This window comes from Lycium ferocissimum, chromosome 11, assembly GCF_029784015.1.
Source record: "Lycium ferocissimum isolate CSIRO_LF1 chromosome 11, AGI_CSIRO_Lferr_CH_V1, whole genome shotgun sequence".
Taxonomy (NCBI): Eukaryota; Viridiplantae; Streptophyta; class Magnoliopsida; order Solanales; family Solanaceae; genus Lycium; species Lycium ferocissimum.
Window position 1 is genome coordinate 36,260,450 of NC_081352.1, and position 14,148 is coordinate 36,274,597.

The 14,148-nt window shown below is 35.0% G+C and overlaps 1 protein-coding gene across 1 annotated transcript; it reads left to right on the forward strand.

Annotated features, from left to right (window-relative positions):
* The first annotated feature begins 6,460 nt into the window (after positions 1-6,460).
* LOC132036826 (uncharacterized) lies at positions 6,461-14,100 on the forward strand. Its single transcript, XM_059427215.1, has 7 exons — positions 6,461-8,999; positions 10,641-10,731; positions 10,948-11,105; positions 11,228-11,279; positions 11,388-11,470; positions 11,785-11,878; positions 13,119-14,100. The coding sequence occupies exons 1-7, from the start codon at positions 7,410-7,412 to the stop codon at positions 13,727-13,729; spliced, it is 2,679 nt and encodes an 892-aa protein (XP_059283198.1). The 5' UTR covers positions 6,461-7,409; the 3' UTR covers positions 13,730-14,100.
* The last annotated feature ends 48 nt before the right edge of the window (positions 14,101-14,148 follow it).

The window sequence follows — 14,148 nt, forward strand, 5'->3', positions numbered from 1 at the left end:
GGCCACTTTATTAAACTTACCTTTAAGTCTTCCTAACACATTCAATTTTTAACACACAAGACACCGGATGTGAATTTCCATTGCATCCACCCCACTCCAATACGATGTGGCGCATCATCTTTAATCTCTTCACTTCTTGAGTTATTGACCAAGATACTTGAAGCTTCTTCTCAGAGAGATGACTTGTGTATCAATTCTGATTTTCACATCTGCCATGTGAGTTACGTATCACTGGACTTACATTCTTAATACTCTATCCTAGACCTGCTCAAACTGAGTCTAAAAGGGTTAATGTCATACATTTAAATTACAAAAGTTATTTATTTATTACTAGTAAACATAAGAAATACGTTTGAATAGTACATGAATGATCACCAACAGTGGCGGAGCCATTCAACCGAACACCCTTCATCGAAAAATTATACCGTGTAGACATGTCAATTATTACATATTACAGACATACATTACATATTAAACACCGTTAATATATAGATTATATGAATTCGAACACCCTTGATAAAATTTCTAATTCCGCCACTGATCACTAAACAAAACTTTTGGGGGCAAAACATGATCAAACGTGTTCCTAGCTAAGCCTAAAATACATCTAGAAATCACTAATATTTACAAGAGATGGTTATTGTATCCCACTATTAGGCAAGTATATTGACTTTAGAGAAACAGAGAGGAATAATTAATAACAGGAAACAAAAAAAAACAATGACTCCCCACGTTATAAAATTAAATCCAACTGATCAATCTTGCGAGTCTACTTTCTTTCTATTTTCAAAATTAAAAAAAATCTTCGTCAAGTGGTGATATTTTCGTTGCAAAACAGCTGGATCTCAAAGGTGATCAGTGATCACGGCGTGCTGCATGGGTTGATTTGCAATCTTTTTTTCTCTTAAAAAAAAAAAAGATATATATATATATATGCATCATTATAAAAGGAGGTGCTATAGTTAGCGCTTAGCACGCACTACTGTTCGTATGACAATCGACATAGATTTTCTACCAAAGAGGAAAAAATGGGTTCTTCCACTTGTAGACAAAAGTTATTTATTTTTAAAATAAATTAATTTTTAATCTTTCTTGCTCAAAAATTTTATTAAAACACTCTCCGATTCGCTAATACCATAATACTATAATTAATAGTTACTGAAATATATAATTTATAAAGAAATTTTCCACTCTGACAAAATTACAAAAATAAAATAAAAATTATTGTTCATGAAAAATGACTTTCATCGTACCAAACATGCACTTATTAATAGATTACTTTGTAAAGCATTTTTTCTCAATATGCCGAAAAACCCCTTTTCAAGCTGATAAAATTTGTTATACATTTTCACTTTTCATCCTTTTTATATGATGATGCCATTTTCATTCTTGTGTTTTGGAGAGTCAAACATAAAGTCTTCAACAATATGACGTTTTATTATTTTTCACCTTTAAATAACATGCTTAACTTGCAATTTTAAGTCTTTAATTTTTCTCTCTCTCTTTCACAAAGCTTACATGAGAGTATAGAATGTTTTTTAGTTGATAAGTAGTGGCAATGACTCACGAGGTTACACAAAAATAAAATGAGCGGATAACTCAAAGATACAATAAGAATCACATTCTTAATTAAAATGGACTTAATGATGGTACATCCCCCAAGCCTAATGTGTATTTCGTCCATTATCATTCCAACAATTTATTAATTTGGAGTTTGCTGTCCTCTTTATATCTTCTCAATAATTAATGTCCATCCAATAATACTTTGTCACTTCACATAATTAAGTTGAGTTGCTAATTACAGACCTTAGTACTGTAGCAGGTGAATTGATTTTTTCTGTAATAATTTACTCCCTTGGTGTCAAAAAGATTTGTCCCCAAATAAGTGTCACCCAAAAAATGCAAGACAAAATTGGCAGGCGTTCCACCTGTACCCTTAACATTAAAGAAATAATCTTCTTTAATATGCTCAATTCTAAAAAAAAGTCAAATAAATAGAGATAAAACTACGTATATATACATGTTAAGAAGAAATATTTCGAAACGTGACGATAGTTTTCCTTATTTATAAAACAGAACGATATTTTATGAAACATGACGGATTTTCATATATTTTTCGTTTTTTATTTTATTTTCATAAAATAATTTAAAAAAATATATATTTTAAATGTTTAAAAAAACAATTATATATATATATATATATATATATATATATATATATATATATATATATATATATATATATATATATATATATAAAAAAAATTACCTCAAATTTTTGTGTATGAAATGTGTATGTGTAAGTGTTATTTTTAATATAGTTTTTCATACACAAAATGTGAATGAAATTCTAAGTCTTGAGCGAGATAAACACATTTCATACCATTCTCATACATAAAAATTTGAGTGTAATGTTTAAGCCTTGATCGAGATATACACATTTCATACATTTTTCATACACAAAATTTGAGCGAATTTTTTCAGCCTTGAGCAACATATACACATTTCATACACAAAAATTTAAGCGATCATTTTAAGTCTTGAATTGTATCAAAGTTGTATACAATGTTGTTGTAGTTATATTAATTTTAGAGAAATCTAACATGAACTTTATACATGAAAATGTGAACGAAATTCTAAGCCTTGAGCGAGATACAAATTTCATACCGTTTTCATACATACAATTTTGAGCGGATTGTTTAAGCCTTGAACGAGATATACACATTTCATACAGTTTTCATACCGTTTTCATACACTAAATTTTGAGCGAACTTTTTAAGCCTTGAATGAGATATACACATTTCATACATAAATTTTTGAGCCAAAAAAAAAATATAAATATATATTTTATATATTTTTTTAAAAAGTATGTTTGTTATAGGGTTTGTAAATAGAAAACTATCGTCACGTTTCGTAAATATTTTTCCTTAATATGTTTATATACATAGTTTACCCTCTAATAAAATCTACATTATATTTATTGATTTATTAATGAGTGCAATTTTTGTTAAGGACTTATTTTGGGACGGAGAGAGCAGTGCTCTTTTCTTACCCAACCAGCCTAATTGGTCTCTTTAAATCTCATTATTTGTCTGGTACTGTTATTTAATGTCATGTCCCTTCCTTAAATTTTTGTGTGCACTTTGTAAATTTGTTCTTTTCGATCTCTAATAGACGCGAGTCAAATTTACAAAATAAAAATACAAAAACTAAATAGCCGTTCATTCGCACAAACTAAAAATAGCGGCATATATAATATATTTAGATTCATATAAAATAAGTCCATAACCGTGTAATTTCAGTGTATAATCTATGTATAACAGTTAGGAAAGTAAACCGTGAATTTGACCGGCTATTTGTTAAAGATCCCTTGAAATATAATAAAAATAATTTTACACTATCACATTATCTAAAATATATTCATAAACCATTTATTAAAAAAAGTAAAATTATCACCTAAGGAAAGACAATTTCAACATAATATCAATGTTAAATCCATTAAACAGTAGTGTAGTAAACTGTATTTGTGCCCTTTCATGGTATACTAGCGTTGATCTCCTTCGAGATCGAAAGAGAAATTATCAGCCACTAATTCATAAATACATTTATGAATTACTTAGTTATTTAGTGTATAAAAAATAAAAAAATAAAACACCAAGAGACGATGAAGATTTGTCGCTTGAAAGGATTAAACAGTCGTTAATATAGTTTTATCCTAGTGGAAAAGTTGAGATCCCAAACCTTTTAACATTTGTGGGTTTATATATTCTTCCTAATAGCTGTATTTTATTAGTTTACCATTCGTGAGAACTGAGAAACTACAATTTATTTACATTATATTTTGAAAAAGCTGTAACTCTATTGTTATCATTGAAATAGTAGTACTGCAATAAAAATAAAAAAATTGAGCAAATTTATAAAATAACCTCTAAACCATGGCCTTTCATGAGCATAGTCTTTGAGAGAATTGAATAATAATGTGTCAAGCTCTGGAAACGAATGCCAAAAACAAAAAAAACAAAAAAATGATATTCCATTGATCATAATTTTTTTTCTTTAGTCCAAAACTTTAATTTATTGTTAGTAATTTAGTATCCTGTTGAATCTATATGGACCCCTTGACTGTACTATCGTTAAAAACAGATTTTATTTAAAAAAAAAGAAGAAAAAAAAAAGTATAAGAAGAGGAATTTTTAACGTTTGGTATAAGGTATAAAATGAACCTTTAGTATATTCCTAAAGTTAGGTAAACATGCAAATATAACTAGTGTAAGCCATTTTTCCTTTTTTTTTTTTTTACTTTGCCTTTACGCTCTGTTTCGAATCTAATACATGGAGTATAAACCAAGAAGGAGAACTGACAGTAAAGGATAAAAATTCTTCTTTTTGGTTTCCAACTCGGTATTCGATAGTTACTTGGGTCCGACTAATTTGATTTCGTGTCGGATAGTAAGACAATTCTTATCAAAGGTAATTTCATTCTCGAGCCCATGGGCGGAGCCACTTTAGGCGAAGGGTGGTCAGGTGCACACCATTCGCCGGAAAAGCATACGGTATACATAGGTTTAATGTTCGCTATTATGAGTATATATTTAATTTTCTGACACCCTTCGCCTAATTCCTGACTCCACCACTGCTCAAGCCCAGACTCGAAACTTTTTATTAAAGATGAACGAATAGTTACCACCCACCATAATCTTTCATGGTAAAAGATAATATATTGCATAAATCATATTTTAATCTTATTTGGCTGGGGATTTTTTCCTGGAAGAAAAGTAAGGGAAACAGACCATCTTTTTCTTCTTCTTTTTCTTCTTTTGACTTTAATAGACGAATAGTGTGACTCTTGTTTTGACTAACTTGAAGACGTATGCACTAATAAATTCCATATTCTTCAATCTCTGTGGTCTCTAGTACATTGTTATACTCGTTTTCGTCTATAAATTTTAACTTTTACATTACTGTAAACGGTAAAAAAAATCATACGAGTAATATTTATCCATTATTTAGCGTCAGCAAATGCAAACATGCTTATAAAATAGAATTATTACACCTTCATGTTGACATTGAGGGTTAAAGCTTATACTTATAGGTTGCAATTTAATAAGATCTAATACACACTTTGTAATTATAAGAATTAGGTGTAAGGTTCAAATCTTGTTAACAACTTATCTTATCTCTCTTCTCTGGTTCATTCATCGCGAGTCGGTTTTTCTTCAAAAATAAATAAACAAATAAAAATAGTATATAATTGTAAAAATGTGCTCGGTGAGTGCCTCAGTAAGAACCCGTTTGGATTGGCTTATAATTGCTTATAAGTTGTTTTCAGTTTTTTTGAGTGTTTGACTGACCAGCTTAAAGTCATTTTGTGCTTGAAATAAGCCCCAAAAAATAATTGAGCTCGTTTGGCTTAGCTTACCTAAAGTAGCTTATAAGCTGAAAACAGCTTATAAGCTGCTTTTTTTAAGCCCATCCAAATAGGCTCTAAATATGGGTTGAAAATAACATAAAGAGAATAAAAATAACTTTAGTGTTGTTTAATAAAACAGGGTAATTATTTATCCAAGTCTTGGTAGACAAAAAAACTCAATATCCTCGTGAAATTAGTCGAGTAGTGGGTAAGTTGGGTTGGATTAAAAGTTATGCAGTCAAATTTCTCTATAACAACATGTCACTATAATGGCCAAATTTTTTCGGAGCAAACTTTTCATGTTATGTTATAATTATATGTTCTAGTATATAATAAGTAATAAGTATTTTATCTATGATAGCTACTGTCCCTTTGCAAACTGCTTCATCATGGCTTAGTCGCATTCGTTATTTTCATTTCCATATCACTTTGAATTTCTTGGCCACATCTGACCTCTTTTTATGCTTTCTATTGAGCCGAGGATCTTTGGAAAATAGCCGTCCTACCTTGGTAAGAGTAAAGTCTGCGTACACTCTACCCTCCCCAGACCCTACGTTGTGGGATTTCACTGGGTTGTTGTTGTTGTATATAATAAGTAATAACATTTCTCTGTAACAACAGCAACAACATACTCAGTGTAATCCCACAATGGGGCTCTGGGAGGGTAGGATGTATGTAGACCTTACGTCTACCTTTTGCGGGATAAAGAGATTGTTTTCGATAGACCCTTGACTAAAAAAAAAGTACCCGATGCAGAAATGTAGAAAAGGAAAAGAGACAACAAAGCCTTAAATGGACAAAACAAATGTAGTAACAGTCAACATTTCGCTACAACAACAACAATATATCAGAACAAACGATATTGTTACCGAGAGATTTAACCGTAACAACTTTGAAGAAAAGCCAAAGCTTGAGCCAATAGAAATGCATAAACAGTTTAATCCACCATATCCACTAGATATTACTAAATCAAATATAACTGCAGCGTATAGTCTGGTAAATTTTAAAATTATCCATTATCACAACTTCACCATTTGTCCTCAAAAAAACACACATAACCCCACCTTAAAACCCAATTAAAAAACGTTTACTATGTTTTCCGGCAAAATAATAATAATAAAGTGGCATTTCCCAAAAACTCCCTAACAAACACAGCTACTTCACAACTCACCACACGACATCATCTTCTTCTTCTTCTTCCTCTTTTCCCCATTACAATGGTCTCTTCTTCTTCTTTAACTCTCTAAATAATCATCCACCATATCATTAGATCTGTACAACAAAAAACCCCTTTTCCAATACTGTCCGATCTCCCCCATTTTCCCAAAAAAACGCACACCAACTGTTTGTGTAATTGTCCCTTTGAAAGAAAACACAATACTCATAGAATCATTTGAACTTAAAACCCCCAGTTGGATTAAGCTGGAGATAATTGTGGGTCATTTTCATTACCCATTAGATCTGAACAAAGACCCACTTTCAATACTGTTTGATTTCCCCATTTTCCCAAAAAACGCACACCAGGTGTTTGTGAAATTGCTCCTTTGAAAGAAAATACGGTACTCATAGAATCATTTGAACTTAAAACCCCCAGTTGGAGTAATTGTGGGGCATTTTGATTACCCACTAATCACCCATTAGATCTGAAGAAAACCAACATTGGACTTGTCTGATTACCCCAAAACGCACACCAACTGTTTGTGAAATTGCTCCTTTGAAAAAAGAAAAAAAAAAACTCGAAATCCCCAGTTGGATTTAGCTGGGGTTAATTGTGGGGCCTTTTATTGAAGTTCTTTAATCACCCATTAGATCTGAAGAAAACCCACATTTCAATACTGTCTGTTTTTCCAATTTTCCCAGTTTCCCAAAACGCACACCAGGTGTTTGTGAAATTGCTCCATTGAAGAAAACAGAGTTTGAAACCCCCAGTTGGACTATTAAGCTGGGGGTAATTGTGGGTCATTTTAATCATTTCCCTAATGGGAATGCCCGTAAGACGATGAGCAAAACTACAACATACCAAGAAGAAGAATTTCACGACTCTCTTGACCGTTTACTATCATCAACTAACACTTCTTGTTCTTCATCTCCTCCTTCAGATAACGAAGAAGACGATTTAAAAGATCTTAATTTCAACTTTGGTCCCCCAAGTTATGATGTTTGGATCTCTGAACCCTCATCTGTTGAAGAACGACGTATTCGTTTACTCAGTCAAATGGGTCTTACCCGTGACCCGACCCGACACAGACCTTCACTTTCATACTCTGCTGCTGCGGATTATGATGCTTCTGATAGACCTGAGGGTATTTTTGGCAGATCGGTTTCAGCAAATCATTTGAAGTGTGGTGAGGGTATTTCTGATAGTATTATTAATTCCGAAATTAGTAGTGTTTGTGGGATGGGACGATCAAAATCGGATAGTGATCGTAATTCTTCGAATAATTGTTGTTGTTCTTCGAATTCAGTTCATAAAGATACTGAAATTGTTTCTATGAATTCTACTTTCTTGTCATCCGTACAAGTAAATAAGGCCAATGGGGTTGGGCTTGATGGTATAGTTGTAAATAATAACCGAAATCGTAGTAAAAGTCTCTGCGAGGATCTATTGTGTAATGGCAATGGATCCCCGAAAAAGCCACCCACAGGAAAGACGAAAACTGATGTGCACAATAATGAGGTGGAGGAACGGTTGGAATCGAATGGAGATCTTGGAATTGAAGAGCAAGTGTGTACAATAAAGAGTCTTGATGATGGGAAGGAGTTTGTTGTTAAGGAGATCAAGGAAGACGGGACGTTGAAAAAAGTCAAGGAAGTGGGTACAGGAAGGCAGTTGACCATGGAAGAGTTTGAGATGTGTGTTGGGACTTCACCGATTGTTCAAGAACTAATGAGAAGACAGAATGTAGAGGATGGGAATAAGGATAATTTGGATTGTAATACAAATGAGGATGGTGAAACTGGACCCAAGTCGAAGAAGAAGGGAAGTTGGTTGAAGAATATAAAAAATGTGGCTGGTGCTATGACAGGTTATAAGGAGCGGCGGAGCAGTGATGAGAGGGATACATCATCTGAGAAAGGTGGCAGAAGGTCGAGCTCAGCAACGGATGATAGTCAAGATGCTTCTTTTCATGGGCCTGAAAGAGTACGGGTTCGACAGTACGGGAAGTCATGCAAAGAACTTACAGCAATGTATAAGAGCCAAGAGATACTGGCACATAATGGGGCTATTTGGACCATCAAATTTAGTTTGGACGGGAAGTATCTCGCTAGTGCTGGTGAGGACTGTGTAATACATGTCTGGCAGGTTACTGAATCAGAGAGGAAGGGTGACCTATTGCTGGATAAACCAGAAGATGGGAATTTAAATCTCTTGCTTTTGGCGAATGGGTCTCCAGAGCCAACTACAATGTCACCAAATGATGGCCACCCGGAGAAGAAAAGAAGAGGAAGGTTGTCTATAAGTCGAAAATCGGGGAGCTTTGACCATGTTTTGGTACCAGAGACTGTTTTCGCACTTTCAGAAAAGCCTATCTGTTCATTTCAGGGCCATGTGGATGATGTGCTTGACCTCTCATGGTCCAAGTCTCAGGTTAGCTGGCACTCTTTATTTTTATCTTGGACACTTTCTGGACCCTTGATTTCCCTACAAAAGAATTAAGCTTTTTTCACGGTCCTTGATGTTAAACATTTCACCAATGTGAAGTCGTATGTAGCTTGTCAAATATCTTTTGATACTACCTATCAAATAACAATATATTTGAACAGTTAAGTCCATATGAGTACATGGCTTATAATAGATGAGAAGTGGAAGCTGAAATTTGAATTCTAACAGAATAGAGATGATTCTTTTGGTCAGATGTCAGATAGTGTTTATATTTTATCGATCAACGTGTTCCACTTACCTTCTATTCCCCCCTGAGAATCGGTAAAATTTATTAAGACTTGCAATCCATTTGCCACTGGTTCAAGTTGACAAATAAATATTTAGGGTTAAAGTGGTGTGCTGAAAAATAGATTTCTGTCATTGCGGATCTAGTAGTATGCAACATCTTTTACTTTACTATGAAAGAGTTGCTGAAGGTATACGAGGGCTGGTTCTTCTTGTGTTCTAGCAGAATGATATCATGAGTTACTTCGTCTGTGAGGACACAAGAAAACCAAATGAAGAGTTGTTTAATCTCTTTACAAGATGATAGACAGTGGCCGGCCTCTACACTAGATGTCACTCTGTTTGCCTGGAGCTATATGAGCTTGTTAACGAGTACAAGTTGTGCTTCTTATCTGACCCCTTCAGTTGGAGGGGAAAAAAGTAACCCTATCTTTTATTATAGTTGCTTTGTCTCACCCATTTGTAAAAGATTGATACCAAATAGCAGACTACCAAAGCTTGATTCTATCCACCCATCATTCAGTATCTCACGTTAAGCTTTCCCAAGTTGACTGCCACTTAGCACCTTTTCAGTTACTAGTTTCTTCCTTGTTTATGACATGAGCGAATATCTTGTAATGAGAATAAATGGCGGTAGTCTAATGGACAGAAGGGTTGAGCTGGCTGGTATTTATATCAAATGGGTTATGCTGTTGCGGCTTGTGCTTGTCTTTTTTTTTCCGCTTAAATTAGCTCACACCTTTTAAATTAAATTGTATAGAGAAATCTGGCATATTTGGGTTGATACAGTAGAACCACTTAAATTAAATTGAAGGGGAGCCTTGGCGTAACTGGTAAAGTTGCTGCCATGTGACCAAGAGGTCACGGGCTCGAGCCGTGGAAATAGCCTCTTGCAGAAATGCAAGGTAAGGCTGCGTACAATAGACCCTTGTGGTCCGGCCCTTCCCCGGACCCCGCGCATAGCTGGAGCTTAGTGCACCAGGCTGCCCTTTACAGTAGAACCACTTACTTTGCTCCAGTTTCTTCCTCGGTTCTGAGAATATTATCCAGATGACAATAACCATTAAAAATATATATATACTTTTATCGGGATAGCAGTTGTATGGTTATAGATGCTGGATGATTCTTAAAAGTTGCATAGTTCTTATAAAAAGGTGATTCGTTAAAGTTGAATAAAATGACTCCTGATATTTGTTCTGATTGGTGGGAACCCTTGAAACATCTGTTCCTGTTGGTTTCTAAATTTGGGTTGTTGGAGCCACAAGCCAATTATGGTCATTGGATTAATGAGCTAATTATTGTACTTTTTCTCTGATACATTCTATCACTTCCCTTTCACAGCATTTGCTTTCATCGTCAATGGACAAAACAGTGCGGCTTTGGCATTTGTCTAGCAACTCTTGTTTGAAGGTCTTCTCACATAGTGATTATGGTATGTCTATCGACTCAAGCTCTCATTTTTTCACCCTTCTTTTCCCCTGGGCGAAGCTTTTTTATTTTAATGAACATGACTGTCAGCTTTTGTTAAGAATTTCAAAAGAACAACAATGACCTAGAAATTACTTCAGATAGATGAATATCTAGGCTGGAACGTCTTCACTAATTGACTGATTTTAGTGTGCTCTTTGACTTATTTTCTTTGGCACAGTAACCTGCATCCAGTTTAACCCTGTTGATGATAGATACTTTATCAGTGGGTCGCTGGATGCTAAGGTTCGCATATGGAGCATTCCCGAGAGGCAAGTTGTTGATTGGAATGATCTGCATGAGATGGTCACTGCCGCATGCTATACACCAGATGGTCAGGTGAGACTGGTAAACATAGTGCTTGTAGTGGTGTTATGTTGAACCAACAGGAAGATGATAAACGAGTAGTACATTGCATCCTTCCAATTTAGTTGCCAATTTCTTTTTATTGTTGTTTGAAGGGTGCATTTGTTGGTTCATACAAGGGGAATTGTCGTCTCTACAACACATCAGGTTCGACTTGTTGTCCCTCTTGTTTCCTTGTTCCCCCTCCTTCTCATCCTGCTCTAGAGGAAAATTAAGCACTCTTGATGCTGATATTTTGTGCCTCTCTATTTTCAGATAATAAACTGCAGCAAAAAGCTCATATCAATCTGCAGAATAAGAAGAAGAAGGCTCACCAGAAGAAAATTACTGGCTTCCAGGTAATTCTTGATTGACTGTTGTTAGATGAACTGGTTTTTGCCTTGGTTGATCTTTACTACTTCTTTTTCTCCACATATTGTTGTTCCAAAAAGTCAAGAATGCTTTCCCCCTCTCATGTTAACTGGAGATTATGGGGCATAATGTGTGTATTCACGCATATCTTTCAAATAACTTCAAAGTAGCCAGTTCCTGGCTAACTCCAAATAGCAAGTAGGCGTTAATACGCAACAGATGGAATATTTGCTTTTGTCTGGATAAATTTACCTTTTGACCTTCGCAAATTCCTTAGTTGCTGATAATTTTAAATGTACAGTTTGTGCCAGGGAGTACATCAGAAGTGCTTGTAACATCTGCCGACTCAAGAATTCGGGTGGTTGATGCTGCTGATCTTGTTCACAAGTTCAAAGGTACATTGAAACTGCTATAATTACCTTATAAAGCTGGTCGGTTGGTGAATGGAGTTTATAGTGAGTCCCACTTGACCAATCGTATATGACAGTCTAAAGCTGGAAAATCAGGCCTTTTTTATAATTCAATTCCACCTTATGGACACAATTGCAATCGCACTGAACTTGTGATGGCTTGTAGAAGCTGCTGGGACTCCCACCCTGTGAAAGTGCTTGCACGTTTCTATTTAATGTTGAGTGTCTCATTCTTTTGTTACTTTCCTCTGAAAAATCTGGGTGGCAAAGAATGGAAAACAGTAAAAAACTTATCTATATTTTGTGTTTTTTTCCTTAGTTTGATCAATTATAATTTGAAAATCTCATATGCTCCAACGATGATTAGTCATTTTCCATTTTAACAATCAAAAAAGAAATTTCTATAAAACCAGATGGAAAAACATGATGTCAGAAGGCAAGAGAGAGAACACTGACTGGAGAATGCTAGATTTTCAATTTCTTACATTATCCTGCTCCATAGCTGTTCTGAAGAGATAGCGAGTTATAAATTCAAGTTACAGCGTTGTTTTATGTTAAAGATACTATTTATCTGCATAAATAATGGGTATTGTAGGGAATAATAATTAATTAATTAATAATGGATATTAATACTGTAGCTCATTGTATTGTATTGGGAAGATGTACAAGATTTAATAACTAAAGTACTGAACTATGTAGGACAATTATGACATACTCTGCAAGTCTAGATGCTTTTGCTTCATGATTTGTGTCAATCATTGCTTTAAAGTGAAAAAGAAAGTTGTCAGTTTATTGGTAAAGTTGTCAGTGTATTGGTCTTTACCTGTTTGAAATATTGAATTTGGCTGTAGATACTGTAAGGATGGATTGTGCTCAAAATCGAAATTGTGTAGAAAAGATTAATAATTCTTTAGAACTTATCAAAAGGATATATGGGTTTAATAATTGCTCCGGACCCTACTAGTTAAGTATACTATAGTCGTTATCTAGTCTTTTTTCTTTATAATGCATAGTCGTTATCTAGTCTTCATTCTTCTGTGGTGCTGTGTGATCCTTATGTCCTTGTCATTCCTTTAAACTGAGTTTATAGACATTCAGGAACCAAATCCTTGGGGTCTTTTAGATATATTGGAATTGTGAGATGTTTGTCATCCTGCACATTTTTTCAGTTTTAATCCCCCTTTCCCTGCTATCCTAGTAACTGAGTTAGTACCACCTATGACAGGTTTTCGCAACACAAACAGCCAAATCTCAGCTTCTGTGTCTGCTGATGGTAGATATGTGGTCTGTGCCAGTGAGGACTCGCATGTCTATATCTGGAAACATGAAGGTGATTCTCGGCCAAGCAGGAACAGAGGTGTTACCATTACGCAGTCGTATGAGCATTTCCATTGTCAAGATGTTTCAATGGCCATTCCTTGGCCTGGCATATCCGATAATTTGAGATTTCCCGATTCCTCATTTGGGGAGGAACAAAATGGGCATGCTGATCATATCGATGAGGCGTCCACTGCCAACCATCCGCCAACACCCATTGAAGAGAATGGCACCGAGTGCTCACCGCTAGTATCTGGCTGTAGTAACAGTCCTCTTCATGGGACTTTAAGTAGCGCCATGAACAGCTACTTCTTTGATAAATTCTCAGCAACATGGCCCGAGGAAAAACTCTTGTTAGCTACTAAAAATCGTAGCCCTCGTGTCAGTATAGATGCTAGTGTTGACTACTCGAACGGTTTAAATCAGTCCAAGTCTGCCTGGGGTTTGGTCATTGTAACCGCAGGTCGAAGAGGAGAAATCAGGACTTTCCAAAATTTTGGACTACCAATCAGAATATAGAGGACCAAACAGGAAGTCTCGAAGAGTTGATTTGATCGTGATTCCACGATATACGCTGCTACAGCCAAAGTTTGCGAATTTTGTACAGATATTGGTGAGATTTGTAATATTAGTGATTTTTCTTTGTTCTTGTGATAGTGCCAGTTGATCTGGGACTATAATAGGAGTCTGCCTGATTAGGCATTGTGAAGGGGACCAAATGGGGGGTGGGGAATAGTAGATTTATCAGGATATGGGGATAATATAGAAGCCCAAAAGAAAAAAGGGCTACACCTTTGGTTAGAAACCGATGGTTTTTCTGTAATCGGCAATTGTAGAGTTGAGAATTGTGAAAGTGTTTATTGAAATGAAACAAAATTCTTTGAGATTCATTCAACTTCAAGCTGGCTGTGTATACAAAAAAGTCCTGGAGCTAGAAG

What these genes read in the sequence shown, in the direction of transcription:
- LOC132036826 (XM_059427215.1), top strand. Translation starts at nt 7,410, where the DNA reads ATGAGCAAAACTACAACATACCAAGAAGAAGAATTTCACGACTCTCTT. An exon ending in GCTATACACCAGATGGTCAG is followed by an intron (nt 11,106 to 11,227) that starts GTGAGACTGGTA and finishes TGTTGTTTGAAG; the next exon opens with GGTGCATTTGTTGGTTCATA. An exon ending in TCTTGTTCACAAGTTCAAAG is followed by an intron (nt 11,879 to 13,118) that starts GTACATTGAAAC and finishes CACCTATGACAG; the next exon opens with GTTTTCGCAACACAAACAGC.